This window comes from Cryptomeria japonica, chromosome 10, assembly GCF_030272615.1.
Source record: "Cryptomeria japonica chromosome 10, Sugi_1.0, whole genome shotgun sequence".
Classification (NCBI taxonomy): Eukaryota; Viridiplantae; Streptophyta; class Pinopsida; order Cupressales; family Cupressaceae; genus Cryptomeria; species Cryptomeria japonica.
The window spans coordinates 690,632,410-690,660,258 of record NC_081414.1 but is presented as its reverse complement, the minus strand read 5'-3'; the positions used below and the strand labels follow the sequence as shown (position 1 = coordinate 690,660,258).

General features: G+C 34.8%; 1 protein-coding gene and 1 long non-coding RNA gene across 2 annotated transcripts; both read left to right on the top strand.

Annotated features, from left to right (window-relative positions):
• Nucleotides 1–18,675: 18,675 nt before the first annotated feature.
• Nucleotides 18,676–21,196, top strand: LOC131076568 (uncharacterized). The gene is made up of 3 exons (XR_009113395.2): nucleotides 18,676–18,797; nucleotides 19,178–19,260; nucleotides 21,066–21,196. It is a non-coding gene; the product is annotated as an uncharacterized LOC131076568 (long non-coding RNA).
• A 131-nt stretch (nucleotides 21,197–21,327) lies between these two features.
• LOC131076567 (paired amphipathic helix protein Sin3-like 2) lies at nucleotides 21,328–22,226 on the top strand. Its single transcript, XM_059212684.1, has 3 exons — nucleotides 21,328–21,463; nucleotides 21,612–21,710; nucleotides 21,826–22,226. The coding sequence occupies exons 1-3, from the start codon at nucleotides 21,329–21,331 to the stop codon at nucleotides 21,967–21,969; spliced, it is 378 nt and encodes a 125-aa protein (XP_059068667.1). The 5' UTR covers nucleotide 21,328; the 3' UTR covers nucleotides 21,970–22,226.
• Nucleotides 22,227–27,849: the final 5,623 nt, after the last annotated feature.

The following is a 27,849-nucleotide window of genomic DNA, read 5'->3' as shown; positions in this document are numbered from 1 at the left end:
TTCATGCCCTTAATGCTACTTTTCTAATCCTTATTCCTTAGAATAACGGTGTTGAGAGGTTTGAATTCTTTAGACCTATTGCACTCTGTAATGTGGCATACAAGATTATTACAAAATTTATTGTTGAGAGGCTTAAATATTGTTTGCCAATATATTATCTCTAAGGACGGAGGTGGCTTTGTTTTAGGTAATCTGATTTTGGTTGGGGTGATGGTTGATTATGAGGTTATTCATTTCATGACAACCTCTAAGGATATGTCTATGTTCATCAAGCTAGATATGGTCAAAGCGTATGACAAGGTCAAATGGAGTTTTCTTCAAAAGATTTTGTTGGCTTTTGGTTTTTCTATAGATTGGGTGAGTTGGACTATGAGCTGTGTGACTTGTTCCTCATTTTTAGTTATTATGAATGGGGAACCTTCAGGGATTTTTGGTGCTATTAGGGGTCTTCATCAAGGGGATCCTCTCTCTCCTTATATGTTTATTATTCTGGCAGAGGGGTTGGGCAACTTTATTTAATTTTAGGTTTCTCAAGGCTTGATTCATGGTTGGCAGTCAGGGTTGGGTCTACCAACACTTTCTCATATCCAGTTTGTGGATGACACCTCTCTAACGGGGTTGGCTCGTATTTGGGAAGTTGAATATTTTAGGAAAGTTTTGGATATCTATCTTGTTGCTTCAAGTCAGAAAGTGAATGAACATAACTCCTCCATTTTCTTCTTCAATACTCCTCAAGCTATCTAGTGGCGGATTGTAGCTATTTCATGGTTTCAAATTGGGTCTCTTCCCTTTATCTATTTGGGCATTCCTCTTGCTATTGGTTGCCAACCCAGGTCCTCTTGGCAGATGCTGCTTCATAAGTTAAGGAAGAAGGTAACTTATTGGACTCATAGGTGGATGTTTATAGCTGCTAGAGTTACTTTTCTTAAGTCTGTTATACTAGCCCTCCCAATCTACAGGTGCTTTTTTCAAGCGGCCTCGATGTATTTTCTTAGGGAATTTTATACTCTCTCTCGTTGATTTCTTTGGAGTGGTAATTTGTTGGCTACTAAGTGGAGCCTTGTTAAGTGGGAATCTATATGTAAACTGAAGCAAGAGGGTGGTCTTTGATTACAGTCTTAGATATCTTGAACGAACAAGTTCGTATTGCTAAGCTATACTAGCGTTGGTGTGCTCATCAACACTAGTTATGGGCCTGTATTCTCAGTCACAAATATCTTAGAGCCATTTTTTCTTTTGATGTTTGTTTCTATCCTCTAGAGGGAAGTGGTTCTATGATTTGGCATACTCTAAAAGTCGGGGCTCAATTGATTAAGCGTGTGCTTTTCTGGATTTTCCATTCTGGGTCATCGGTGCTTTTTTTGTTAGATTCTTGGGATGGTCACCCACCTATTCTCTCTTCATGCCCTCGCCTTCAATCTCTTTATGATGTTTTTACTGTGGGTGATTGGGATACTATTAAGCATTACAATATTGTACAAAGCATTATGGTTTGGCTATTACCTACTACTAGAAGCATCCTTCTGAGTAGCTACTTGGAGGGTCTGAGGATGGTAGGCAGGAGCTTGTTCACCTTTTGTATTCTCATGTTTGTAATTCTTTGCAGAGCTCTAATGTTTTGTCTTGGAATGGTCCCAATGTGTCTGGGAAGTACTCTATGTCTTTTGGTTATAAACAAATGGATAGGTAATTATTTGTGGATATTGACGTCTCATGGTGGAAGCAAATTTGGCATGAGTTCTCTAGGCCTAAGTGTAATTTCTTCTTGTGGTTGGTAGCTCAAAACCAGTGTCTCACTTGGGATAATTTGTGCAAACATGGTTTTAATGGTTCCTCAATGTTTGTACTATGTTGTGATGTTGTGGAGAGTGTCTCTCATCTCTTCTTCTAGTATTCTTATGCTAGGGAGATTTGGCATTTTTGGTGGAGGGTGTGGTATTTTCCCTATAGGCATGTTTCTTCATGGACTCAGTTTGTGGATCAGTGGGGTAGGGCCCCTTATTTATTCTTCCTTCCTTCAAGTTGCTTGGGCTCTTGGACCATCATTTATTATTTGGAACCTTTGGTTGGAAAGAAATCATCGGATTTTTCAAGATGTGCAGTTGGTGTCTCCTCACTTGTGGTGGAAGATCTTGCATTCTCTAGGAGAAACTATTGCGGCTAAATGTTATATGACTGAATCGATAGATCCTTGTGATGTCAAGTGTTTTATTATTCTTCATCTACCTCCTTTGCAACAATAGTTCATGTGCAATAGATGTAGACACCCTACTCTAAAGGTGAATATAGAGGGAAGATGGTCTCCTCCTCAAGGAGTTCTTAAAATTAATACGAATGACCCTTCCCATGGAAACCCTGGTCATGCTGGCATTGATGTTGTGGGCCAATATATTTCTAGAGATTTTTATTTTATCCTTTCAATTTATATGGGTCTTCATACTAATAATTTAATGGAGGCTTGTGCCATTTTATTAGCTCTAGAGTGTGCCAGTAAATTGAGATGGCGCGAGATTATATGGGACTCTGACTCTCAGGTGGTAGTAAACTTGTTGAATAGGTGGCATTTATATGGGGTTAGTTGGAATTTGGCTTTGATTGTTGATCAGATTCTCAACCTCTGTGTTTCTTTGGAGTTTGTTTCTTTTACCCATATTCCTAGAGAATGGAATGGGGTTGTTGATTGTTTGGCCAAGTGGTTCTCTGATCATATTAATGATTAGAACATTGTGTATTGGGTTCATTTACCCCCTGATTTGTCTTAGCATTTTCTTCACTTAGTCGAGCTTGATAGGGCTATGTAAATTCCTTGATTTGTACTTCTTCTTGTCTTTAATAAATTTTTACACCTCCTTTATTTAAACTATCCACTATTGAAACATCCATATGATCCAAAATCCCATTCCTTATGGTTTGTAAGTGTTGTGCCCTCTATCCTATGAAGGCAAAATGGTGGCCATGACCAACCCAAGGCAGCTAGACCATCACCTCCACTTCCAACTTGGCTTCTTCCTCTTTGACCTTGTTGCCTCCTCCTTACATAATATTTATTAAATATAATACAATCAATTAGCTTAAAAATTTAAGTAAATAGTTTTAGCTTATTGTGTTGGAAACCAATAACATGAAGAGGGGGCAGAGGGGGGGGGGCTGAATCAATGTTATACCAGAATAGTAGATTTTAGCCTTAACAAAACATTCATTCACCAACCGGTATACCAATATAAATAGACTTGAAAGAAGTAAAGCAACCAATAAGCCAGACATATAAATGAGAATCATATAACATAGATTTATACATGAAAAACCTCAATGCGAAAAAACCATGATGGGATTTGTGACCCAAAATATCAATTCACTGGCCATATGAAGAGATATTACAATATATGATGGGCCTACACTTATAGGAAGGCTTACAACCTAGAGCACACTGCTCAATCACAATAGGAGCCTCACTGACTACATAACATACCAGACAACAATACGGAGAAGTGAGAACTGCTAAGATAACATCTTCTATGCTAGAATATAGTTTCGGTTTAATCTCTGTCTGTTTTGGTTAAAACCCTAAACCTCTTTACCAGAATAACCCTTACAATGAATTCCTCACATACATAATCTCTCAAAATGATTTCACATCACTTTACATCTGCATATGCATTACCATGTCTCTCTCCTTATTATAAAATGATCTAATCAGTGTTTCTTATATACCCTATACAAATTTATGTCTTATGTCGGATTACAAGGATATATACAATATCAGATTACATGTTGACCATATGACAAAAATGAATAAACATTAAAATAATTTGTCAATGCTGGATCCAAGATGTGTCGGCCTCCAATACCGATGACCTTTACTATACCATGTTGGCTTGCATTGCCGATGACCAAAGAAATATTCTATCTTGTCGGTGCTAGTGTCGATGATGGTGTAGAGTCTGTGAAGTGCCTTCTGGTACACCATATGAAGTCGGAACCCAAAATCATGTTGCCATGAATGACAACATAGTGAAACCAACCAATAGAGTCTCAATTTCCAACAATCTCCCCTTTTGGCATTGATGGCAACACTCATGTGAGAAATGGTAATGGTTTCAACTGTCGGTTTCATCCTTCCCTGCTCCCCTTGAGCTGAATATGCAAAATGCTCCATATCTCCAAAAACTCCAAAAACTCTATAACTCCCCCTAATGTATGCAACTCTCCATTCTTTTACACATGTATACTACTCCCCCTTTGACATCAATGCCCAAAAACAAATATCAAAGAATAAGTATTGTACACTGAATACCTCCAAAAAAAAATGTCTTACCGGAGCTTGACCAGTTTCAAGATTTCAGGATAAGCTTTCTCTAGTAACTCCATATAAGTATCCCAACCAGTTTTGAATGTGTCAGACATAGATAGAAGACCACTTAGAAAATATTCAAGTGATTATTTCTCATTAAGTTCTTCCGGTGAGGGCTTTCCCAACATATACATGCATTCCTTCTTATGTACACAAAGTGAATCCAATCTTGGACTCACCAAACCTCTGAGACTTCTAGCTCTCTGAATGATCTTATCTCTTTCCTTTTCAAGAGAAAAAAATTGTTCTCTAAAGTTAAAATTTGTCCATCAATAGATGTTGTTAGTGAAGTTAGTCCATCAAAAGAGTTATCAATACTAGAAATTTTCTCCTGTATCTCTTTTATCTTTTTATCTACATTTGTTGTAAGTATCTCAGTATTGCAACATACCCTGTATATATTAGTACATTGTTTCAAATAATTTTCTATCAAAATTAGCTTCTCCTCAATCTTTTTCTTTTCTCTCTCAATGATTTGATCAAAGGTGTCTCTCTTAGCCAAAGTGAATTTTTCAAGCGCTTGCTGGTTAGAGATCTGCTATAAGGATTGAAAGTCTTTTGATATGTGTTCAGTTACTACCTTAATATTGCTAGAAGGGATTGCTTTATTTTTAATCTTACACTTCGGGACCAATCTGTGCAAAACAGTGATGGATTGATCTATAATCCCTTTGTCTGTGGTTCCCTCCTTCATCAGTTTCTGAGAAATCATCATCATTAGTTATGTGGGACTCATCTCTATGATGGTTTTCTTTTCAACTAGAGAAGTGTCAATTGTCAATAATGATGTGCCAGCAACTAGTTCCCTATTGGATTCCCCTATTTTCTTTGATGATTTATCCTTTATTGCCTCCTCACTTGCACTAGTGGCATCACCACTTAATGCAGTCTGTGCAACTGCCGGTTCCAATCTAGGAACAATATCCTCAACCTGTACATTAGTATCCAGAGGACAATTTTCCTCAATCTTAGTGTCTTGTATAATGTTCTCTGCATTAACTGTTGTTTCAGTATTTTTCTATACATTTTCCGGTGGCTCAATTTCCACTATCTTGGTATTCTTCAAAACTGAGGGAGGAGTATTCATGATCCTTTACCTTTCCCTTCAACTAGTGTATCTACAATATCTATCTTTGTCTTTGGTGAAGAAAGTAGTCCTCTATGTTCTCCCAAAAATTTGATCCAAGCCTTTTGTGTTTCTTTTATTATCTCATTCATCTTTCCTAACATTAGGCTAGTTATTTTGTGTTTGCTATTGAATACCTTCCTATCTGCAGCCTCAATTGTCTTTTCCATTTCATCTGGAGTTATGCTAACACATATAGCTAAAAGCTCTTGCATTTTAATGTGTTTGTCTTCTTGTATTGTAGATAACCTTCTAGCATCCAACATGTTATATAACACTGTCAGTATTTGATTTTATATCTCTATTAATGCTTTTTGTAGATATCCAAATACAATAGAATTGCTTCCTCTACTTCTCTCTGCTCATCAACTTCTAATGTATCATAATAAAACTTAACATTTTTCAGCATCCCATCCGTAGTAATTTCATCAACAATTTTAGCACAAGTATTCTTCCTCCTTCTAACAGTATCGGATGTAGCTGTTGATGTAGATTTGCATGCTTTCTTCTGTGCCGGTAACTTGATGGTGACCTTCCTAACTGGTTGTTTCTTTGCTTCCACTTTAGGTTCTTTCAGTTTCCTCCTCACAACCCTTTTGAAAGCTAATGGTGTGTTATCTTCAGACTCAGAATCTGCAGTCATAGGTTCAATGTGAACTACCAGATCCTTCCTCTTTCTTCCTTTCTCTAGGACAACATCAATGAGTTCCTTAATGTCCTTTGAAACCTCTTGTACAAACTTACTTGCCTTTCCTTCTTGTTTTTCCCTTCTCTTCTAGTTGAACTTTGTTTCAACCTCAAGAGTCTTCTATTGGACAGTTCCAAAGGGCTTCTCTGCCTCATCTATTTCTGTATCAATCAGAATTTTTGCATAGGCATCAAGGATTAACGCATCTACCTCATATCCCATTTCCTCTATCACAATCTTTTGGGGCTTGACTGCCTCCATGAGTTTTTCATCCTTCTTAACCATAAAACATATGTCGGTAGAGTATTTCTCTACTATATGCTTAGGTATTCTTATCCTAGACCTCATAGATTTTTGAAAAGCCTTGAAGTAACCCCATACCTTATCATCTCTCAGACTTCCCAATGCAGCAATTGATATCAAAAGCCCATTGCTTCCTACCAGAACTGGGAGTATCATTCAAAAAGTATAGCATTAAGCAAACTAAAAGGTTTCCATACTGGAAGGTGCCCTTCTTCTCACCTTTGATTTTCCCTAAGTTGATCAATAATTCTTCAAGCATCTAGCCACAAAGATCTAACTTGACATTATCCCTCATCATCTTATATGTAGCCAAAATACATGAACTAGAAACTGAATTCATTCGGTTTGATTGAGTTACCTTGTAGCCTATAACCATGCTTCCAATTTTGATGTCGGTGTCAGTGATAGTTCTCACCTTCATCGATATCTTTTCTGATGTAGCATCGGTGATCTGCCTCACAAAGTCATTTGACACTTTCTTATCCGGATGTTGCCCTACCGATGGCAAACCTATGATTGCCCGGATGGCTTCCTTAGTAATTTTATAGGGTCCGTCCAGCCATATGACTTCCCCATGTACTCTTCTTAGTACACATCTAATAATTTCATCCTTGAACTCCAGAATATCCAGAATATCTGTGAACCCTAGATCGTCAATGTGTTGATATGTCGGTTTGATTTTACCAGATTCTCCCATGAGTTCATTCATAGACATCCCTTTGATCTCTGAAGTGCCTAAGTCATCTATATGACAATGGATGTATGCCCTAACATCCTCTATACCACTCCCTTTGGAACACGAGAAAATGCTCCAACCGAATCTTCCTTGGTAGCCACATGTGGATACCATTTGAAATTTGTCCTAGGGCAGTCTTTAACCTCTAATATAGTTGGATTTGCAATGAAAATAGGAACAAAATATGATCTCGCTTCCATGATTCAATAAAAATACCTTTTGCTTGTTCTCGGTGAAAACCTCCAACAAATCCTTCCAGACGTCGATGTGATCGCTCAAGAAAAAATCTAATTGCCTCTGAATAGCCTCTGATCACACTTAGTCGCTCTAAATATCTCTTTGAATGTAGGGTGTTTAAAAATGAAGTGTATTTGACCTTTTATCCATCGAGAGAAAAACCCTAATCTTCCATTGACATAAATGATTGTCGGTGAAAGATACCGGATCTCACTCTAAACATATCCATGCCAGATAATCCTCTCCAATATTTGGAACATCTTCCTGAATCTCCTCCAGGGGCATATGCATCATCTTTTATGAATTTTTTCCTACCCCTAAGGCATCTGCCTTAGTTACTAGATGAGCTCACTATCGGTGCAGGAGCAGCCTCTTCTGCCGAATAGGTAACCAAGACATTTCCATCTGATGATATCTCTTCAGTCTTCCTCACCCATCTCTGAGTATGATCTTTTCAGATTTCATTAACCTTCTCTTTTCCTTTTGTTGGAAATTGACACTCATTGGATTCATTTTGTTGTCATTGATGGCAACAAGATCTGATGGAAGTCAAAAATCGGTACTAGGAGGTGTATATTGATAGATACCAGCATTGGAAGCATTTAGGCCTACACCGACACCAACACCAACACCGACATCAATACTTCAAGGAATCCTACATCAAGGAAAATTTATTTAGTAAATCATTTTGTAATTATTGTCGAGGCTGACACTGAATATATTTTGTAAATGCATTGTAAGATGACATAAGGCATATCATGTGTAATAAGTATATAAGTCAGTTTGCTAGGTCAATTTAATATGATGGTATTGTGATGGAATAGATGATAGACATATATAGGTATAGAAGAACTATGAGATGCAAAATATATGTATGGAGATCATTATTTTATGTGAACATTATATCATGCAATGATCTACAGATAGCATGGAAAGCATTCTTGGAGGAGAAGTAATATCGGTAATAGTTCAAGTTTGTGAACCAGTACAGAGCGGAACCAAAACCAGAACTCTATCTGGCATAGCAGATGCATTCTTGAGTTTATTTTTCAATAGTTTACTTTGGCAGAAAGCTTGTAGTCAGTGAGGCTCTTTAGTGATGAGCAGTATGCTCTAGGCAGTGTTCCTTCCTGCAAGTGCAGGCCCCTGTTTTATGTAATATATTTTCATATGGTCAGTGAACTGATATTGTGGGTCACAAATCCCACCATGGTTTTTCCTCATTGAGGTTTTCCACATATAAATTTTATGTGTTATAGTGTTCATTTATGTTGATGGTTTATTTGCTTCTTGTCATATGCTTATTTGTTTACTGGTACATACATGTATGGTTTAAAAAGTTAAAAACTGTTCATTCTGGCAGAACACTGATTCACCCCCCCCCCTCTTAGTGTTCTCAGATCCCAACAATTCGTATCAGATCCTGGTACCTCAAAAGAATTTTAATACCTTGAGGAAGATCCTGAAACCGAAATCTTTGAACATGGCTATGGAGAAGCAAATTGAGAGGGCTCTTGAGGATTATGATGTTGAAAGGATGAAGAACTTGAAATTGCAAGAAGAATTGAATTCTACAAATGAATTCATTCTTATCCTGCAAGAAAGGTTATCATCTTCTCAAGCCAAAATAAAAGAACTTCTATAACAACCGGATGATGAGGAGAAGAATGCTCTTAAGGAACAATGTCAGAAACTAAGTCAAGCAAACATGCTCATGAAGAATGAAATGCAAGATCTTACTATGAGGTTATCAAAAGATATTGAGGATAGAAAGAAGAAGGAAAATAATCTTGTTTTATCTATAAAGAACAAGTTTGATGAATGTGGAAGATTTACTCATGAGAATAATCTATTGAGAACTGATTTGGCACACTCCGAGAACAATGAACAAGAATTTGAAAGACAAATAACTACTCTAAGAGATGATCTGAATACTGCAAGTGAGTATAAATAAAATTTTAGGATCCGTGCTACATAGTTGGATGACTTATTGAAAAGACAAAGACAAATTGATGATTCTAGAGGACTTGGATTTGTACAAGGTGAAAGCTCTGGTACTGCTAATGAAGATCAAACAACCGATATGCAGAACTTGTCAAAGTAGAGGAAAACAGAAAGGCAATCTAATACTTATAAATTCAATGGTAGATGTTTTGTTTGCAATAAATTTGGCCACATGGATAAATAATTTAGAAATAAGGCAAATCAAAACTACAATTTTGTTCCCGGTCAATACACAAACTGCAAGAAATATGGTCATAGATAAGAAGATTGTAGAATGAATGTTAAATGTCATGCATGTGGAAAGTTTGGACATTTTGCTAATCATTGTTGGTCAAAAAATAATAATATTGGATATGTCAAAGAAATTTAGAAGAATGATGTTACATTCTATGCATGCAACAAAATAGGTCATATTTCTAAGTATTGCAGAAGCAAGACTCAACTGGCTAATAATGATAAAGATAATGAGAAAGGAAAGGAGAAGGTAGATGAAATACAACAAGATCACACCAACAGATGGGTTAGAAAATATGAAGAACAAAGTGGAGATGGATCTATACTGGAAAATCCACCGATAGAACAGGTTATTTCTCCACCTACAGGAAATTTCACTGGTAACTAAGGCATAAGCCTTAGGGGTTGGCAAAGTCACTGCTAGATTTTGCATATTACCCTGGAAGAGATCTAAGGAGATCTAGAGAAATGTGTTCATCATCAATGAAGGTTACCTTGACACATACCTATGAAACTGACATCTGTAGGGTTGTTGGTGAAGCATTAATTACAAAAAATTAGGGTTTTTACTCGCTAATAAAAGAGGGCAAGTGAATTCATTTTCACTCACCGAGAATTCAAGCAATTATCTGAAGCACTCAAATATTTCACTAGCATTCACTCTCAGGTATTTTCTAACATGGCATCTGAATCTTTAGCACCTACTTTTATTGCAAATCCCACCATTGTCAAAGTCAAGGATAGGTTAAGGCCAGTCTTTAAGGAGGTTCCCGAAATTGCCAAGAACGAAGACTTTGCGGGAGCATTTTCTAGGGTTCCTGACAGAGTAATGTATGTTGAAGATCTGAGGGCATACCTTCACTACACTCTTGAGGATTTGGGCACTGAAGACACCAAAATAATGTATCAATCGATGATATTGGGAGACATCGGAATGATCAAACCATAATTCAAGGCAATTGAGGATCTAGGGTTAACCGGTATTCTGTACATACCGAAATTCAAGGATGAGGTGATCAGATACATTCTGAGGATGGTTCACAATGAATTCATTTGGTTAGACAGACCCTACATGACCACAAAGGAAGCTATTCAAGATTTCACCAAGTTACCCAGGGTCGGACAAGAACCTGGCAAAAAAATTTCCAACACAGAGGTCGAAAAACTCACTGGTGCTACATCTGATAGAAGATCAATGAGGATAAGCACAATAACCAACACAGACATAAAGTTTTCAAGCATGATCATAGGATATAAGGTAACTCAATCCAACTGATTGAATTATGTTGCAAGTTCATGCATTCATGCGGCATATCAGATGCTAAGGAATAATGTGAAGTATGACTTATGTGAATGGATGAGGAGTGAATTGATGCTAAACCTTACTAAGATCAAAGGAACCAAGAAAGGCACCTTTAGAAATGGAAACTTAATTGTTTGTTTAATGCTTTACTTCCTAAATGAGCTACCCAGTTTAGGAAAGAAGCTATGGGCTCATGACATACTGGTAGGTATGCAGATCAAGATAGCTATCATCGGTCTTCATACCAACAGAGATGAGAAAATTTGGGGGTATTTTAAGACTTTTCAAGAAAACATGAGGAAAAGGGAGAGAATTTCAAAGAGTTTTGTGGAGAAGTATTCCAGTGACATATGTTTCATGGTGAAAACAGATGAAAATCTCATGGAAGCAGTTGAACATAGGCAGATATAGATTATTGTTCTTGGAAATGAGGTAGATGATAGAATTTTTGAGCTTTATGCAAAGATGTTGTTAGATGCCCCATTAGATGATAAGACAGAGCAATTCTGTACAGCAGGAGAGAAGGATCTTGAAGTGAAAACTAGCATTAATAGGAAGAGAAGAGAAAATAAAATAGAAAAGATGTCTGTATATGTACAAGATGTGCTACATAAGATAGACACTTAGTTGAGCTCCAAATCTAAATAGGCAGTCAAACCGGCAGAGGTTGCCACTGAAGAAGTGAAGAAGCCACAATTACACATTTCCCCTATCACTTCTAACTCTGATCCTGAGGATAATGAGCCTCTAGCTTTCAGAAGGGTACAAAGGAAGAATGTGGTAAAACCACCGGTAGAGCAATAGAAGGTAGAACCTAGGATGAGACTTGTCTAAAAGGCAACTTAGCCTATTGCACCTCCGCGACCGGTAAGGAAGCCTATGTAGAAGAGGAAACTAGTCACACTGACAACCACAAGCAAGAAGCAAAAGGGTGATGATACTGAAAGAGGTAAGACAACAATGACCTATGCTGAAAAAGAATATATCAAAGTATTATGAAGATTGTGAAGAAAATGAGCAAAATGAGTTAGAAGAGGCTATTTTACTATATATAGACATCTATAAGAAAGCCTTAGTTGAAATTTTGAAGGAGATACCTTTATCCCTGAATAATAAACTTAAAGCTAGAAGACTTGATTCTATCAAGAGGGATAGGGAAATCAAGGAAGTTGCACTTTTGGAACAATGTGGTACTATAAATAATGAAGAAATTAAAAGATGTATAGATACTGCTAATAGGACAATTTTCAGTAGTAAAAACCAACAGATAAGCCTTATGATGGGAAGAGTAAATGAGGTGATAAATGAGACAAGTAAGGGATGGACAAAATTCTTTCAGAAAAACCCAGACTTTCTCACATCTCAAGAAAAAATTGCAAAGGCAACATCCCCCACCATTCTTGACAAATCAAAAGGAAAGGGTATTTTGGGCAGTTCAACTCCAGTTTTGGCACAACCACAACCAATAGTTAAAGAGAGAGTACAATCTGTACTGGAACAAACAATTTTTGAGCAAGGAAATATACAAAACACTGGAAACACTGTGGATGATACTCCACCTGCAGTAACCAATACTGCACCAAGTGGGAAGCCACCAGTGCAAAAGAGGTTGAGATGCACAAGGTAAAATCAAGTGAGTCCATCCCGACAAGTAAAATTGATTCCTCGACAAGAGTTTTGGCAATTGACACTTCTCAGGTCGAGAAGAAATCAATCTCTGAGTTAAGTCTAACAAAATTAATGATGATGGCCACTTCGAAATTGCTAAAGGAAGGAACTATAGACAAAGGGTTAATTGATCAATCGATCTCTATACTACATGGAATAATGCCTGACTGTCAGATTGAGGATGGAGCAAGCCATTCCGGTAAGATCAAGACTTTAATAGAGCACATATCAAATAATTTTCAATCCTTGAGATAGATTGCAGACCAACAAGCTTTGGATAGTTTCTTTGCAACAAAAAGAGCAGCTTTTGATCAGCTCATAGGAATTGGGACTTGAATAAAATAGAAGGAAAGCTTATTCCCATTGAAATTTGTTTAAAACAATGTACTAATTTATCTACAGAGTATGTTGTAATTTAGGAAATCTTACAGCTAATGTAGATAACAGATTGAAAGAGTTATATGACAAAATGGCTAATATTGCTAACTCTTTTGATGGACTGACTGCACTAACTACATCTGTTGATAGACAAATTTTGTCCTTGGAGAACCAAGTTTTTTCTTTTGAGAAGGAGAAAGATAAAATAATAAGGAGAGCAAGAAATTTAAGAGGATTGGTAAGCCCTAGACTTGATTCATTGGTTGTTCACAAGAAAGAATGCATGGATATGCCAGAAAAACCCACACCGGTAGATACCCAAGAGAAGGAATCATTTCCCACTTACTCAGTTGACTTGCATCAGTATCTGATACTTTCAAATCAGGTCAGGACACATATCTTTAGTTGCTACAAAAGGCATACCCAGAAATCGTGAAGATGACTAAGCTTGAGTGACACTAACAATATTCTTTCATTCTTTTATTCTTTCACCGGTCTTTGGCATTAATATCAAAGTGGGAGTATGTACATATGTAAAAAATATAAAAGAAAATATTATCAGATGGAGTATATGGAGTGAATTGCTCAGGGGGAGCACACCGATAGGGAATCCATTTTTCACATGAGTGTTTCCATCAATGCCAAAGGGGGAGATTGTTGGCAATTGACATTCATTAGATTCATTTTGTTGTCATTGATGACAACAAGATCTGATGGAAGTCAAAAATTGGCACTAGGAGGCGTATACTGGCAGATACCGGCATTGGAAGCATTCAGACCTACACTGGCACCGACACCAGCATCAATACTTCAAGGAAGCTGACATCAAGGAAGATTTATTTAGTAAATCATTTTGTAATTATTGTTGAGGCCGACATTGAATATCTTTTGTAAATGCATCGTAAGCCGACATAAGGCATATCATGTGTAATAGCTATATAAGTTAGTTTGCTAGGTCAATTTAATATGACGGTATTGTGATGGAATAGATGATAGACATATATAGGTATAGAAGAACTGTGAGATGCAAAATATATGTATGGAGATCATTTTTGTATGCAAACATTATATCATGCAATGATCTACAGATAGCTTGGAAAACATTCTTGGAGGAGAAATAATACCAATAATAGTTCAAGTTTGTGAACCGGTATAGAGCAGAACCAAAACTGGAACTCTATCTGGCATAGCAGATGCATTCTTGAGTTCATTTTTCAGTAATTTACTTTGGCAGAAGGCTTGTAGTCAGTGAGGCTCTTTAGTGATTAGCAGTATGCTCTAGACAATGTGCCTTCCTGCAAGTACAGGCCCCTATTTTATGTAATATATTTTCATATGGTAAGTGAACTGATATTGTGGGTCACAAATCCCATCGTGGTTTTTCCTCATTGAGGTTTTCCACGTATAAATTATGTGTGTTATGGTATTCATTTATATGGATGATTTATTTGCTTCTTGTTATATGCTTATTTGTTTACCAGTACATACATGCATTGTTTAGAAAGTTAAAAACTATTCATTCCTACAGAACACTAATTCACCCCCCCTCTTAGTGTTCTCAGATCCCAACACCTTTTTCATTTGATCCTCCATTTCCAACTAGTGGATTTCTGCTTCTATAGAACTTAGCAATATGTCCAATTTCATTGCATGCATAACATGTAACATTGTTCTTTTGAATTTCCTTGCTAAAATCGGTGAAATTACTTGACCTGTACTAATTAGCCATATGTCCAAATTTTCCACAAGCATAGCATTTTACATTCATTCTACAATCTTTTGTCTTAAGACCAATTTTATTGCATTTAGAACATTTATCAGGAGCAAAATTAAGCTTCTGATTAGCTTTGTTTCTACATTGCCTAGCTATGTGTCCAAATCTATTCCAAACAAAACATCTACCATTGAATTTATAAGCATTGAATTGTCTTACTGGTGCCTTATGGTTTTGATCTTCATTAGTAGTACCAAAACTATGTCCTTGCTCAAATACAAGTCCATTGGAATCTCCAATCTACCTCTATCTCTTCAGTAAATCATAAAGCTGTGCAGAGCTAATCTTGAATCTTTCTTTGTACTCACTTGCAATAGTTAAATAAGCTCTTGGTATTCTCATTTATCTCTCAATCTCTTGCTTATTTCTTTGGGATTGCATCAAATCAGTTCTCAACATATCATTTTCACGATCCAACCTACCACATTCTTCAAATTTTTTTTTCAGGGAATCTCCTTATACATCCTCATAGTCATAGCTTGCATTCCATTCTTCATAACCATGTTCTCCTGACTCAATTTCTGAAATTGTTCCTTAAGTGCATTTTTCTCTTCATCATACTGATTTTGCAAAAGTTCCTTCCTCCTAGCTTGAACAGATGATAGCCTCTCTTGTAGGAGAAGAATAAACTCTTTAGCATAGTTCAACTCATCTTCTATCTTTAAATTCTTCAATCTTTCAGCATCATAATCTTCAAGTGTCATCTCAAGCTGCTTCTCCAAAGCCATTTTCAATGATTTTGGTTTCAGGATCTTCCTCAAGCTGTTAAACTTCCTCTGAGGCACAAGGCTCTGATACCAATTGTTGGAAAGAGGGGGGGTGAATCAATGTTATACCGGAATAGTAAATTTTAGCCTTAACAAAACATTCATTCACCAACTGGTATATCGGTATAAACAGAATTGAAAGAAGTAAAGCAACCAATAAGCCAAACATATTAATGATAATCATAACACATAGATTTATATGTGGAAAACCTCAACGAGGAAAAACCACGGTGGGATTTGTGACCCACAATATCAATTCACTAGCCATATGAAGAGATACTATACAATATATGATGGGCATGCACTTGCAAGAAGGCTTACAACCTAGAGAACAATGCTCAATCACAATAGGAGCCTCACTGACTACATAACATACCAAACAACGATCCAGAGAAGTGAGAACTGCTAAGATAGCATCTTCTATGAAAGAATACAGTTCTGATTTAAGCTCTGTATGTTCCAGTTAAAACCCGAAACCTTTGTACCGGAATAACCCTTACAATGAATTGCTCACATACATAATCTCTCAGAATGATTTCGTATCACACTACATCCGCATATCCATTACCATGTCTCTCTCCTTATTACAAAATGATCTAATCAGTCTATCCTATATACCCTATACAAATTAATGCCTTATGTCTACTTACAAGGATATATACAATATCAGATTACATGTCGGCCATATAACAAAAATGAATAAAAATTAAAACAAGCTATCGATGTTGGATCCAAGATGTGTCGGCCTCCAATACCAATGACCTTTACTATACCGTGTTGGTCTGCATTGTATATGACCAAAGAAATCTTCTATCCTGCCGGTGTCAGTGTTGATGATGGTGTAGAGTCACTTGCTTGTCGGTACACCATATGAAGCCGTAACCCAAAATCATGTTTCCATCAATGACAACATAGTGAAACCAACCAATAGAGTGTCAATTGCCAACATATTGTACATATTAGGTGGTTGTAGCTTTTGTGAAATATTTTTAGTTTATTGTACATATTAGATTATATATATATATATATATATATTCACAAAAAACTCAATTAATTATAACAAAACTTCACAATGAAATTTTCTATATTTGTTTTATATCTATTTTTAACAATTTCACTCAATTCTCTATTAATTTTTTTAAAATATTATTTTATTCTTCCCATTCCTACAAAATTCTAAAATATACTTTTCTTAACATTGGATACACCTAAAACCTCCCCCTTTCAAATAATTGGAAAACAAAAAAATCTTCATATCACAACATATTACTACGCCACTACCACATTGTTCCAATTACACACTATCTCCTTATAATGCACTTAAACAACCACATTGAAACATGAGATGATGTATGGAAGAATTAAAAAAATTTTGGCCCTATTAAGTTGGGTTTCTTAAAATAAAAAAAAATTAGGACCTTGCTCAAAGCAAAAATTTATACTAAGGGTTGTATGAGTCATAGGTGGTTTGAATGATGGAAAGAAATGCATGTTGTTTTGTTTGAGTTGGTGCATCACTACCTGTTAACATTTACTATATTAATTGAAAAATACTATTTAATTTTTAACAACTGGCTTGAATTAAGGTCATTGTTGAAAGTCATTGGATAGACACTCCTCAAATTTTGAAAAATTTATGTAGAGATTTTTTTTTTTTCTTAAGAAATTTTAAAAACCGCGAGGAACAATTTCCCAGCATGAGATATTACACTTGATGGTTACAATTTACTATAGTAATTGAAAAATATTATTTAAATATTATTTAAGTTTTAACAGTTGGCTTGAATTAAGCTCATTGTTGAATCTCACTAGGTAAGCACTCCTCAAATTTTGGAATATTTGTGTGGAGATTATCTTGTAGGATCTTTTTTTTTTGGTAATCATAAAAATATTATTCATGGTCACTTGATCACAAAGAATCTAAGCTTAGTAAGGGGGTTTAATTTTCTTGAGGACCTAGCCTCAAAGAATTCAAAAATTTTCAGACTTTCTTAAGTTGTTTTTGTTTTTTTTTATAAATTTTTTTAATAACTAACTTGCACGAAGAAAGCAAATTTACGGACCTTGCTCAAGGAAAAATGTATCGAACTAAGAGCTGTATTGGCCATAGGTGATTTGAAAGAAAGAAAGAAATATTTTTAACGAGGTTAGGATTAGTCTATGAGATAAATTGTCCAAGGTTAGGATTAGTCTATGGACAAACAAATGATAATTTTGACTTTTGCAATTCCATCCTTTTCTTATGTAAGGTAGTGACTAGAGCCCCCCAATCTTTCAGCGATCCCTTTGCTCAATAAATTATGTCAAAAGCCATCTGTCAAGATATGAATCAACAGAAAGAAATGCATATTGTTTTGTTTGACTTGGTGCATTAAAACCAGCATCACCACAGTGGTACACATTTCCCTAAAACTATTAAAAATGTAAAAAAACGGTGAGGAGCAATTTTTGGACCTAAAACATTATATTGAGGTTGGTGCTTTGTCACATATAATAGCCTATCAATTAATTATGAAATTGTTGTAAGGTAGTGACGAGAGCCCCCCAATCTTTCAGCGATCCCTTTGCTCAATAAATTATGTCAAAAGCCATCTGTCAAGATATGAATCAACAGAAAGAAATGCATATTGTTTTGTTTGACTTGGTGCATTAAAACCAGCATCACCACAGTGGTACACATTTCCCTAAAACTGTTAAAAATGTAAAAAAACGGTGAGGAGCAATTTTCGGACCTAAAACATTATACTGAGGTTGGTGCTTTGTCACATATAATAGCCTATCAACTAATTATGAAATTGTTGTAAGGTAGTGACGAGAGCCCCCCAATCTTTCAGCGATCCCTTTGCTCAATAGATTATGTCAAAAGCCATCTGTCAAGATATGAATCAACAGAAAGAAATGCATATTGTTTTGTTTGACTTGGTGCATTAAAACCAGCATCACCACAGTGGTACACATTTCCCTAAAACTGTTAAAAATGTAAAAAAATGGTGAGGAGCAATTTTCGGACCTAAAACATTATACTGAGGTTGGTGCTTTGTCACATATAATAGCCTATCAACTAATTATGAAATTGTTGTGTTGGTAAGTAGGAGGAGGAGCTGGGACGAGGATATGTTGCTACTTTAGTTTTCATGGATTTAATGGAATTGTGATTGATTTTAGTCGCAGTGGATAGGCATAGATTCGATTTTTTCTGAACAACGGATTTCTGTGCTTCAAAACAAGGTCTTTGGTGCTTATCTTGGTTTGTTTTTTCTATTTTATTTTGTATTGTATTGCAATGCCGTCTGTCTATTATGTTTTTAAGCAGGCTTTAGTAATAGTTGGGGTTTCAATTAAAGCATTTATTTTTCATCTGCCATTAAGCTTGCAAGGATCTGTTTGAGAAAGCAAAAAAAAGCGAGACAAGGTTGAGAAAATGAAATAAGCTTTATTCTTTTGTTCTATCATTTTCTTGTTTGGTGTTTAGAGGAGCCCGATCTTAATTTTGTATTTGAGTATTTAGTGGTTTTATTGGGTTTTGAATTTGTTTCCATTTTGACTGTTGAGAATTTGAGGTTGTAATTGTAATGAATATGATATTTGGTTGTTTTGGGCAAAAGCAGGTTGAGGTGGTCATATAAATGGAGAGAGGAAGCGAGGAGAGCTACATGGTGGGTGCTCAACGGAATCAATCTGGAGGCGAATCGTAAGTTCTTGTTCTTATCCTTGTTAATTCAAAGGTAATCTAATATCATTTTTCTTAGAATCTGTTAATATTTGGTTAAATTTAAAGGTAATTTGTTTTGTAGTATTTTGAGAGAACTGTTAAAGGAATTTAATTCCTGGGTGTTATGTTTGTTTCCAGTTTAGTGGGGAGACTATATTTTTATTTTGTTTTTTGAATGATTAAAATGAGTGCATGCATTATGGATAGTATATTTTTATTTGTTGGAAATAATCAATATGCAGTTTTAGCATTTTTTTATTTTAGATCTTGGTGTTTCTGCCTTTCATGATTATGTAATCTAATATCATTTTTCTTAGAATCTGTTAATATTTGGTCAACTGCATCAGTTATAATGGTTCAAGGAATTGTATTGCAATCTAAATAATGTTATCTTTGAGTTTATTAAATGGGTCAGTTTTAAATTACACACATTAAGTAATATATTAAGTCTATTAAATAACATATTTAAATTTAAAAGTGTAAACTTAATATGTGTGATTTAAACCATTCTTATTAAATCTTATGTTAATTGTCAAAAGATTTGTAGATATCAGATTTTTCATATAGATATTAAGTACTTATGAGGTATCCCTGGTTTTCTTCATATGGTCGAATTGCATGCAATAGCAAGTTTACGTTAGGGCTTTTGGGCACAGCGTGGTAATATATCCTTTCTAATAGTAATATTTCCATTAGAAAAGACTATTCTATGAGCCTCATGAAGAGGTAATGAACTGCACTCTTGCAATTTTGGTATCTTATCTCTGTGGGGAGAGTCGGATTGCGGCAAGTTTACCTTAGGGCTTTTGTGTTTATTTGGCACAATTTATTTTGTGCATGAGCTTTTAAAATTATTTTCATTGGAAAAGGCTATTGTATGAGCACCCTGGAGAAGGAACAAACTACATTCTTGGAAGTTTGGTTTTTTATCTTTGTGGGGACCAATCCAAGGTTGTTTTGGTGGTAAGGACCCACTTTATTTGTAGGTCTGTTTTGCAAAATTTTTTTGCGCAGTCATATTAATATATTGATTCATAAGAGAGATTACAAACAAACAAACAACCAAAGGCTCTGCAACCAAAAAAAACCCCAGCATGAAATACTTATCTGATTAAGAGTCTTCATCTGGCACTGACGGAGGCTTTGAAGCTCGGCCTCTACTCAGAGGACGTCCCCTACCCAGTCAGAATTGCGACCAGAACCTCTACCACCACCTCGCTTGCCCTGCTCTGCTTGGGGTTCCTCCTCTTCTGTTTTTGAGGACAAGACACCATTAAGTCTAGCCAATTCCAGAAGCTCTTCCTCCCTGCCCAAATCTTCAGGATTTTCCAGGAGAAAGTGTCATTTCAGGAATCTGAGACCCAAGGGTGCAAATAATATGTGATTATCAAGGTCCTTGCCAATAAGATCAAGCAGAAAAGGGTAGAATTTAATGAGCTTGCGGGGAACGTTGAAGAGAATTCTCTAGCTTGGTCGAGGAGCCCCTACGCCTTATTAAGAACCTCTTGCAATTCAAGCAGAATGTTATTAGGGAATAGCCTGCAAATTTGCATTTGTTAAGTTTTTATGCTCTGCAAATTTACATTTGTTAAATTTTTATATTTGTATGAATTTTTGATTTGACATTTTTTTGTTTTGAGTGGTTACAATACCACCACCATCATTACTGTCAACTTTTATCATTGTCCTTAAGTTGGTTCTTTTGCAAATAAAAGATTAGGTTATTTTGTCTTCTATTTATGAAGGATTTTCAAAATTTTATTGTCTTGGGTGAGTTGAAACAGCTCCGGACCGCCACAAAATTTAGGAGGAATAGAGAAGTTAACCAAAGACGATGCATTGGCCTATTTTAAAGCAGTGAAAGAAACGTTCAAAGACAGAAAAGAGAAACACGATGAATTTATTGAAGTATTGAAAGATTTCAATGCAGAAAGGTTTGTAACTGATAGTATAAAAATGTTTTCATGGACTAGATCTGCCTTGTTTATTTGCACTGTTTAAGTGGAACTTCATTTTGAGAAGAGTTTGTTTGCCTTGCAGAATTGATATGACTGGTCTTATTGCCCGTGTGAAAGAATTATTTAAAGGGCATCCCAATCTTATTTTGGGTTTTAACACCATTGTTCCTAAACGTTTGGAAATTGAGTTTGACCGAGCCCTTAATTATGTCAATAAGATCAAGGTAAATCTCACGGCCATACAAGTTCATGGTTATGGATTAAAAGTTTGAAGCCTTTATTGCCATACAAACAGTTTTAAATTATAATTGTTGTGTTTTGCTAGACTCGGTTTCAATATGACGAACAAGTATAATTGTTGTGTTTTGCTAGACTCGGTTTCAATATGACGAACAAGCATACAAAGCTTTTCTGGAAATTTTGAATATGTATCAGAAGGGAAACAAGACAACGAGTGAAGTGTGTCAAGAGGTAGTGTGCAGTAGGCTTTTTTGGGCATTCCATTATCTCTAGGGAGTCTTCAAAATTTTATATTTGTTATAAATATCCAAATTCACATTTCTGAAAAAAAATCTTTGCTTCACAGGTGGCTTCATTGTTCAAGGACCATCAAGATTTGCTTGAGGAATTTAATTATTTCGTACATGTTCCATCTTCTGCAACACGGACAGCTTTTCCTGCTCTGGAACGGATGAGAGAAGTCCTAGAGCAATATCTAGAAGGGTTCTAAGAGGCTTTCGTAGAGGATTCATTGGTTCTACAAGGACACATCCTTCTTTGGAGTTTTCATAATAACGATAATAATGTTGTCCAAGTTTTGCTATATATCTTATCTGATTATTTATGATGAAATTTTTTCATCGTAAGGATCAGTCCCGCCTATATGGGTTAGCAATGTTTGGAATCGTAGAGCTTTTGTTACCTAGTTTGATATCAAAACAATTGATTGGTAAGCTGCTATTGAGACTGCTGAAAAGTATTTAAGAATTTAAGGGAAAGATTAGATAAGTAGATACTGAATGAGAATAGGATGGCTCAAGAGAGTCTTATTGAGATGAAGACTTGACTTCAAGATAACCTCTAAGATGTTAATGTGCAAAATCATACAACAAATCTGAAATATTGTATAAGCTGTGAGCAGAAACCATAAAGGCGAAGGAGCTAAGATTGGGTCAAGAGTAAGAATTATTTGGTTGAAATTGTGGGGTAAAAGGTCTTCTTTTCAAATTTTTGATGTTTTAGCATTTCAGATAGAGAATATTTGCAATTGATGTTGGGATTAAGTTATGAAAGGAGTTTCAAATAGTATTTGGTCTTTTGATCTTTCTTTAGTGATTTGTTTGCATCTAATGGTTTATGAGAATTTTGACAACTCCAAGACTTCTATCAATTAAGTCTTCCCTATGTATTAAGTTGCTTTCTGGAACCTTGATGAAATTTCTATTGATGATATCTCTTAGGTTATTGGTTCTATAAGAAATATAAAGGCCTTTGGTTATGATCAATTTTCAACTAAATTTCTTAAGACTAATATTGATTGTGTTGCCACCCTGCTTTGGGATGTTCATAATGAAGTTATATCTACTAGTTTTTTTTGTGTTTCTACTAACAAGGAGTCATTAAACATATTCTGACAGACTAAGACAAAACTCAAATAAGAACTTCAGACCCATTACCCTCCTTAATGTTTCTTACAATATTTTTGATCCAAATATGCTCACCTAACATAAACCAACTCACAAAAAAAATGATAAAATTACAGGAAACATGCAAGACATGATTCTTGCTTCCAATTTTTTTTCTTTAAAATGAAATAAGAGAGTTGTTTAAGAAGTTACAATAGATTTCAGCCTTAGTGGCTAAATACAAAAGCCAACAACATATGATGAAAATCAACAACTTGCAAGAAAGAAATACCATGAAATTTTTCAAGTCTAAAAATCTGATTTCTGAAAATAAACATGCTCCTCGATCAGCCCACTTGCAAAAGCTCCCTTTGCAAAACTACCACCTCTTAAGAATTAAGAGATTAAGTGCCAACTAACTCCATAAAATTAGGGGTTGATTTTTTGTTTTGGACTGTTGTTAATATTCAAACTTCATAGGAGCTCATTTTGGAGTTGATTATTCTATTTAAAATTATTGATGCTTAGCAAGCTTTATTGGAGTTAATTTAGGAGTTAACTTTTCTGGTTAGGAGGTAATTTAGGAGTTAGCTGATGAATAAAAAGAGATAGCAAGAATTGTAGGAATCCATATTTGAAGATGTAATTGTTCATGCTCAAGACTTTCAAGACTTTCTCAAACCTAAAACAGGTACGTTTGCTAAGTGTGCTTGTGTCATGCCCTAATTTTCATGGCATGAAAATTCTAATAATTTAAAAAAAAAACTAATATGAATGACAAATTTTAACTTTTAATTTTTTCAATCTTTTTATTTACCAAAGTCTAATTGTACAATTTTTAACATTATAAATTACGAAAGGGGATTTTTAGGAAATCCAAAATAATTAGTTTTAGTCGCAACTATATAGCCACTAACAAATGACATTTCATTTCAAGAGTTGTACTAAAATTTAATCCATATTATTACTTATTCTGTTTCTTTAATTTTTCACTCCCAGAATTTTATAATTTTATATTATTTTAATAATATATTATTATAACTATAATCAAATCAAATAATAAAGTATCAAATTGTATAAAATTTTAAGGGATATATATTTATAATATTAATTTATCCAGAAAGATTCTAGTCCAAGAGTAGTAAAATTTGCTTATGCTTGATACTTGGTTTTCAAAATAGGTCTCCACTAACATTGAGTGTTAGCCTCGCAAAACAGCGAATGCAACTAACATATTATTATAATGAATTTAGTTATTATTATATTTATTTATTTTTTATAATAAACTTTACATTAATATTCTCTATCTTTATTTATTTTTTCTTCTTACTCTTAACTTGTAGAATAATATGATGATATGTAATGTGTATTAGTTCTAAAATTTTTTACTTTATATTTTATATAAATAAAATAAAATATAAATTAACATATGTATTTATCTTTTCAATTTTAAATTGAATAAAAAATTTATTGAAATTCAAATAGAAACATTATAGTTTATGTATTTCTTTAACTAAGAAAAGAGTAACTGAAATAATTCTCTTACTTTCTATCTTTAAGATAATGGTCACATGAAAATTAAAAATTACTGATTTTTTAATTCACCCATATCAAGAGAATTGGGACACGCAGGAATTAATTTCTTATGCATGAATTAAACTCCCACGTCAAATTTATAGCAATCTTCAAAACTATTTATTTAATCTTTCTGCAAGGATTTCCCAGCTCTAAAGGCCACTCGCATTGCCCAACCATTTAGATGGATTATTGATTCATTTATTTTCTTAAATTTTTTTCTTAATTATTTTTGACGATGAACTGAAATAATATATTTTAACTACTAGGATAATACTCTAACATGTCACCTAAGTGGGAAGCATTAGTTCTGCAACAATGTATATTAAAAGGTAGCATTTTGTTTTCGTGGGTTATATAAATTCTATAATATTTTATTTATAAGATCTTTAGAATAATCTTTATAGTTTTGTAAAAGAAATAATATAAATCTTGTAATATTTTCTTAAAAAGTTAGCTTAAAACTTGTTATTTCTAATAAATTTAATCTAGTAGTTATTGTGTCTATACTTTTTCATGAATTTGTCATTATTCTAGAAAGCTCTCACATCTATGATACACTGGCACATGCAAAAGCCAAACTATCAATTTTTAACCTGATAATGATGACCAATAATCAAATTTAAGTAAGATGCAATAAGGAGTCAATCAATTCTACCTAATTTATAGAATAATGAGTCAATCAATAAGGATCATGATTAATAAGGAGTCAATAAATTCTATCTAATTTATAGAATATAATACTATTTGTGAGATTTTGCCAAGATCTAGAGGCAATGGAAAGCACAAATAAAAGAGAACAAAATAGATGATAGGAATAAACTATATTCTATCAAGATGAAAAATATGATCAACTGGGTCATTACAAGATGTTCAATGATTGCTCGTGATTGTCCATACAACCAATGTAGATGAGCCTGCTTATATAGGCAAGGCTTATGGATATGTGAGCACACAAACATGACATGTGGCTCAATAAGAAACAAGGGTAGGTAGGAAATAGGTGTGGATAGGTAGGAGAAATAATATAATATTCCACATGAGGTGGAATGTAACAACAAGATAAGATCAACACCATAAAAGGTGAAAATTCTCCTTCACACACTATCCCAATGTGGCACAAACACCCAAGTGTCTCATACCCAAACTACTATGAAATGAATTTCCTAAGTAAACTTAAGTAAAGTGTAATAATATCCATGATGAATAATTATTTACACCAACACCCCCCCTTAAGTGCAACTTAGAGAAATGCACTAAAGTCTACAATACAACTAAGCAATGCAAGATGGGTCTTGGCTACGAGGCCATGTTAGGTACCCATGTACAAATGCAAATGCAATCTCGCATAAATAGAGAAAGAGAGAAAAACCCAATGGGAAAAAACCCTCCCCAAAAAGAGAGATGAAGAAAGCACACAATGCTCTCAATGATGAAAAGAAGAGACCATGAAGCCCCCCCTCAATGTCAAATCTCTTGCAAGGATGGTCCAATGATGATGACCAAAAATACCTCCATATAAGGAAGAAAGAGAGCCAATGTTGCACCAATAATGTCAAAGTGTGACAAAACTAGGTACCAAGTCGATGATGATGAATCACTCGCTGCAACAAAATGAAGATTAGGCATGGAGACAACCTGCTTTGAGCATCATCTGGATACTCGTAAATGATAGAAATATTGGTACAATCCAAGTCTCACGGGAGCTATGCACAAATGTGTACAATCTAAATCTCAACTAGAGCCATGCAGGAAGTCTGACAAGATATTCCTAATCTACGTGTACAAGAGGATTACATCAAATAGCCAACAATGACAAGATACAAAGAGGTGTCACACTTTATGATAGTGGGAGTACAACATTGCTCAAGCAAGAGCATACATCATGATAAAATATTCAAATGTGGAAACATGAAAATGATGCCACCAACAAAGAAGGTCTGTAGAATAATGTAGATGAAGATGCCTCTGAATGGAATTTTACCCAAAAATATAAATGAACAACTGACCCCCCATAAAAAGATCATGTTGGCACTTGCAAATAATGGAAAAGTGGACTTCTAATTTCAATGATTACAACTTCTCAAAATGAGATATAAGAGACTTCAACAAATATTGCTAGTGATCTAAACTAAGATCCAAGCAAAATACAAGTACCAAATAGGCCAAAAAATGACTAAATATTGAAAGTACAATTTCTACTCAAAATCACTGCAAACTAATAGCTGATTATGAAAGTAGATGAAAAATTATGCACTTTAAAAAAAAAATGGCACCTGAAAAGGAGTCTGTATGAGCCCAAACGAAGCCTACATAGTTGTAAAAATTGGGATTTCTTGATTTTCGAAAACATTGTATCCAAAAAATAGAAAAATCATGCACCACTATACAGATCATGAAATTCTACCCCAAAACAAAAAATTGCTTGAAAAAAGGAGTCCAGATGAGTGAGATATCACTATTTGAAAATTGTCTGTAAAATTGTAATTTCTGGAAAATATCTGTCGTAGCTTTCAACTTCAAATGCCTCTAGATTTGGCCTCCAAAGTCCAATTTAGATGAAACAAAAGCAAAACTAAGTTTCTTGGACCTCCTCAATCCAATGGTGACCTCAGATTTAACTCAACAAGCTCCAATAATAACCTGCAATAGAAAGCTCCAAAATACGTAACCCCAAATAGCATCAAATTTCTCTCAATTGGCAAACCAATGACACTCGAATGGCATTGATACCATGTGAGACATGGACCAGCTCTAGAGGCAATGGAAAACACAAATAAAAGAGAACAAAATAGATGATAGGAATAAACTGTATTCTATCAAGATGCAAAATATGATCAACTGGATCATTACAAGATGTTCAATGATTGCTCGTGATTGTCCATACAACCAATGTAGATGAGCCTGCTTATATAGGCAAGGCTTATGGACATGTGAGCACACAAACATGACATGTGGCTCAATAAGAAACAAGGGTAGGTAGGAAATAGGTGTGGGTAGGTAGGAGAAATAATATAATATTCCACATGAGGTGGAATGTAACAACAAGATAAGATCAACACAATAAAAGGTGAAAATTCTCCTTCACACACTATCCCAATGTGGCACAAACACCCAAGTGTCTCATACCCAAACTACTATGAAATGCATCTCCTAAGTAAACTTAAGTAAAGTGTAATAATATCCATGATGAATAATTATTTACACCAACACTATTCTTCATGTATAGCCTTAACATAGTTTGAAGTCATAATTAATTTTTTATATGCTACTTTCTTCCCTTTTATATGCACACACATGAAACAATGCACATACAATCTTTGGGAATAATTAGAGCATTCTTTTTGTGCAACAAAATACATACTTTAATGATTATTTGCATAATTTAAACAATACAATTATTATAGTCT

Excerpts from the sequence above, each read along its gene's own strand:
- LOC131076567 (XM_059212684.1), top strand. The coding sequence starts at position 21,329 with ATGACTGGTCTTATTGCCCGTGTGAAAGAATTATTTAAAGGGCATCCC. Across the intron at positions 21,464-21,611 it reads ATTATGTCAATAAGATCAAG|ACTCGGTTTCAATATGACGA; the intron begins GTAAATCTCACG and ends GTGTTTTGCTAG. Across the intron at positions 21,711-21,825 it reads CGAGTGAAGTGTGTCAAGAG|GTGGCTTCATTGTTCAAGGA; the intron begins GTAGTGTGCAGT and ends TTTGCTTCACAG.